The following is a 3936-nucleotide window of genomic DNA, read 5'->3' as shown; positions in this document are numbered from 1 at the left end:
GCTACCTTTCAACGAGTGATAGATAACATTCTAGGATCAATTGAAGGAGTAGGAGTATATCTCTAAAGTAATGTGATATATTCATTGACCTGGGTAGAATATCTCCGAATCCTGGAGATTTCAAAAGCTGCGAGGAGCACATCTGACGATTAACCTGGAGAAGAGCGAATTTGGAAAGGCAACAGATTGGTACTTAGGATTTGGAGTCAGAAAACAGCAAATCGCCCTGGTAGCCGCTAATGATAAAGGGATAATGAAAGCTTTACCCCCACAATAACGAAATAAATACAATGATTTTTCGGGATAGAAGGATTCTCCAGACGGTTTTGCCCGAATGATTAGTATGGGCTAGCGAGTGCCAGGAATCTTGCGACAAGATAAATTCCATATTAACTTCTTAACTTAAATTGAAAGCACGGGTTTTCAACAAGAAATTCCTTATCAAAGAGGATGCGTCGGACAGTGGGATTAGGGCTGTCCTATTGCAAGAAGTCAAGGAAGAGATTCTTTACCCCGTCTGTTTCATGCCGTTAAAGCTGAAGAAGCATCAATGGGCCTTCTTGACAGTTGAAAAGGAAGTACTAGCGCTAATCACAGCAATAAGAAAGTTTGAAGTTTATGAAAATAGACCACTGAAAGATGAAATTACATTTACTCAAATAACAATAGTTTACCTTTTGTTAATAATATATATATATATATATATATATATATATATATATATATATATATATATATATATATATATATATATATATATATATATATATATATATATATATATATATATATATATATATATATATATATATATATATATATATATATATATATATATATATATATATATATATATATATATATATATATATATATATATATATATATATATATATATATATATATATATATATATATATATATATATATATATATATATATACATATACGTGTTTTTAGTATTTCAATAAGCCATATGTATTAATATTTTGAAGTTTGGAATCTCTTAACGACCTTGAGATCAGAGCCCAAGGTGAAATCACTCAGACTATAGTTTCTGACTGGCTTGGTTTTGAACCCAGGTCCAGGATACATGTATGACAGTGATCTTTCACTTAGCCGCGAAAAAAAAGATTAAAGTCAATGACAATTCTTCTGTACATATACCTGTCGAATTCAGGTTTTTCGCAGTTAGAATTTAAATCAAACAATCCTTATCATTGTAGCTGAATGGTAGGTTTGTAACTTGGCATTTGATTAGTGATAAAATATGCACATTTAAACGTTTTTTTTTTTTCATATTTCAAATAAGCCATCTATTCAAATACAATAAAGTTTGGATTCTCTTAACGATCTCGGGATCAGAGCCCATGGCGAAATCATTCAAAGACTATAGTATCTGACAGGCTGGGTTTCAAAGCTTGTTCCGGGATACTTGTATAATAGTGACCCTACGACTTAGCCATGAAGAAAGATAGAAGTTATTGACAAATCTACTGTATATTTTTGTACTTAGAATTAAAATCAACACATCTCAACCATAGTAGCTAAGTGGTATGTTTGTAACTTGGCATTCGATAATGACAAATTTTGCACATTTAAACATGTTTCTCATATTTCAAATAACCCATGTGTTATAATACATCAAAGTCTGGATTCTCTTAACGACCTCGGGATCAGAGCCAAGGCGAAATCACTCAATGACTATAGTATCTGAATGGCCGGGTTTCGAGCCCATATCCATGATACTTGTATGAGAGTGACCCATCCGCTTAGCCACAAAAAAAGAAAAAAAGTCGATGGCAATTCTTCTGTACATACACTTGTCGAAACCAGGTTTTTTTTTTTTTACTTAGAATTGAAATCAATCGATCTTCTCCATCGTAGCTAATTGGTAGGCTTGTAACTTGGCAATCGATAAATGATATATTTCGCTCATTGAAACGTATGTTTCTTATTTTAAGAAAGCCCTATATTTTAATATATCAAAGTCTCGTCTCTCTTAACTACCTCGGGATCAGAGTCCCAGTCGAAATCACTCAAATATTATAGTGTCTGACCGGCCGGGTTTCAAAGCCTAGATCACGATACTTGTATGACAGTGACCCTATCAATCAGCCATGAAGAAATATAAAAGTCAATGACAATTCTTCCTTACATATACCTGTTGAATTCATGTTTTTTTGTAACTAGAATTGATATCAATCTACCTTCAACATTGTGCCTAGTTGGTAGGCTTGCAACTTGGTATTCTATTAACGATAAATTTTGCACATTTCAAAATGTTTTTCCTATTTTAAGAAAGCCATATATTTTATTAGATTAAAGTCTGGATTCTCTTAACGAACTCGGGATCAAAGCACAAGACAAAATAACTCGAAGACTATAGTATATGACGCGGCCGAGTTTGGCCAGGATACTTGTATATCAGAGACCCTACCACTCAGCCAAAAAGAAAGAGCAAAGACAATGACCATTCTCATGTACATATACCTGTCGAAATAAATTTTTTTGTACTTGGAATTTGAATCATCCCATCTTCACCATCGTAGCTAATTGGTAGGTTTGTAACTTAGCATTCGATTGATGATAAATTTTGCATATTCAAACGTGTTTTTCCTATTTCAAATAAGCCATATATCTTAATACATTAAAGTGTGGATTCTCTCAACGACCTTGTGATAAGAGCCCAAGGCAAAATAACACAAAGACTATAGTATCTGACTAGGCGGGTTTTTAACCCTGGTCCAATGTGCTTGTATGAGAGTGACCCTACCACTTGGCCACGAAGAAAGAAAAAAGTAAATTACAATTCTTTTGTACATATACCTGTCGAATTTAGCTTTTTTGTACTTGGAATTGGAATCAACCAATCTTAACCATTGTAACTTTTCGTAGGTTTGTAACACGGCATTCGACTAATTATAAATTTTGCATATATAAATGTATTTTTCATTTATCGAATGAGCCATGTATTTCAATATATTATAGTCCTGATTCTCTTAACGAACTCTGGATCAGAGCTCAAGTAGAAATCACTCAAAATTTTTAGTATCTGACCGGCTGGGTTTCGAACCCTGGTTCAGGATACTTGTATGACAGTGACCTACCACTCGGCCCCAAAGAAATATAAAAGTCATTGACAATTTTTCTGTATGTAAACCTTTTGAATTCCAGTTTTTTACACTTAGAATTGAAATAAACCTATCTTCACCATCGTAGCAAATTGATATGTTTGAAACTTGGCATTCGGTTAATGATAAAATTTGCAAATTTAAACTTTTCCCTTATAATTCAAGTAAGCCCTATATTTTATTACGTTAAAGTCTGGACTCTTATAACAAACTCGGGATCTGAGCCCCAGTCAAAATCACTCAAAGACCATAGTATCTGACCAGCCGGGTTTTGACCCCTGGTCCAGGATACCTGTATGACAAAGTCCTTACCACTCAGCAATGAAGAAATATAAAAGTCAATGACAATTCTTCTGTACATATAACTCTCGAATTCCGTTTGTTTGTGTTTAGAATTGAAATCAACCTATCTTCACCATCGTAACTAATTGGTAGATTTATAACTTGGTATTCGAGTGATGATTGATTGATTTATAGTTTTCAGGCATCCTGACATCTAAGGTCATTGACGCCGGTAACGTTTAATGTATGCATACAAAAAAAAAAAAAAAAAAGTATTTAATTATAATCATAAACGTTGAATGTCATAAAATTTAAATAGTTTCCAGAAGACCTGCTTCTGAAATTAATCTAAAAATGCCACTTGCATAGTAGGACACATCATTTCCAAGGATCTTGGCAAGGATGAACCTGCCATCCTCACCTCGAGCCTCAAACAGATATCTATTCCTTAAGTTGTTATAATTGGGGCATTCGGTCAACAAATGCCTCACTGTTAGTGATACTAAACAGTCGTCACAAT

General features: G+C 33.4%; 1 protein-coding gene across 1 annotated transcript in view; it reads left to right on the top strand.

Moving 5' to 3' along the window:
• LOC137643086 (KRAB-A domain-containing protein 2-like) overlaps window positions 1–277 on the top strand; it is an 8513-nt gene extending 8236 nt beyond the window's left edge. The window contains exon 4 of the mRNA XM_068375932.1: window positions 98–277. Within this exon, the coding sequence (XP_068232033.1) occupies window positions 98–277 (180 nt within the window). The remainder of the gene's footprint in view (window positions 1–97) is intronic.
• Window positions 278–3936: the final 3659 nt, after the last annotated feature.

Source organism: Palaemon carinicauda, chromosome 6 (genome assembly GCF_036898095.1).
Source record: "Palaemon carinicauda isolate YSFRI2023 chromosome 6, ASM3689809v2, whole genome shotgun sequence".
NCBI classification, from domain to species: Eukaryota; Metazoa; Arthropoda; class Malacostraca; order Decapoda; family Palaemonidae; genus Palaemon; species Palaemon carinicauda.
The sequence above is the reverse complement of the archived record's forward strand: the minus strand, read 5'-3'. Positions and strand labels throughout refer to the sequence as shown.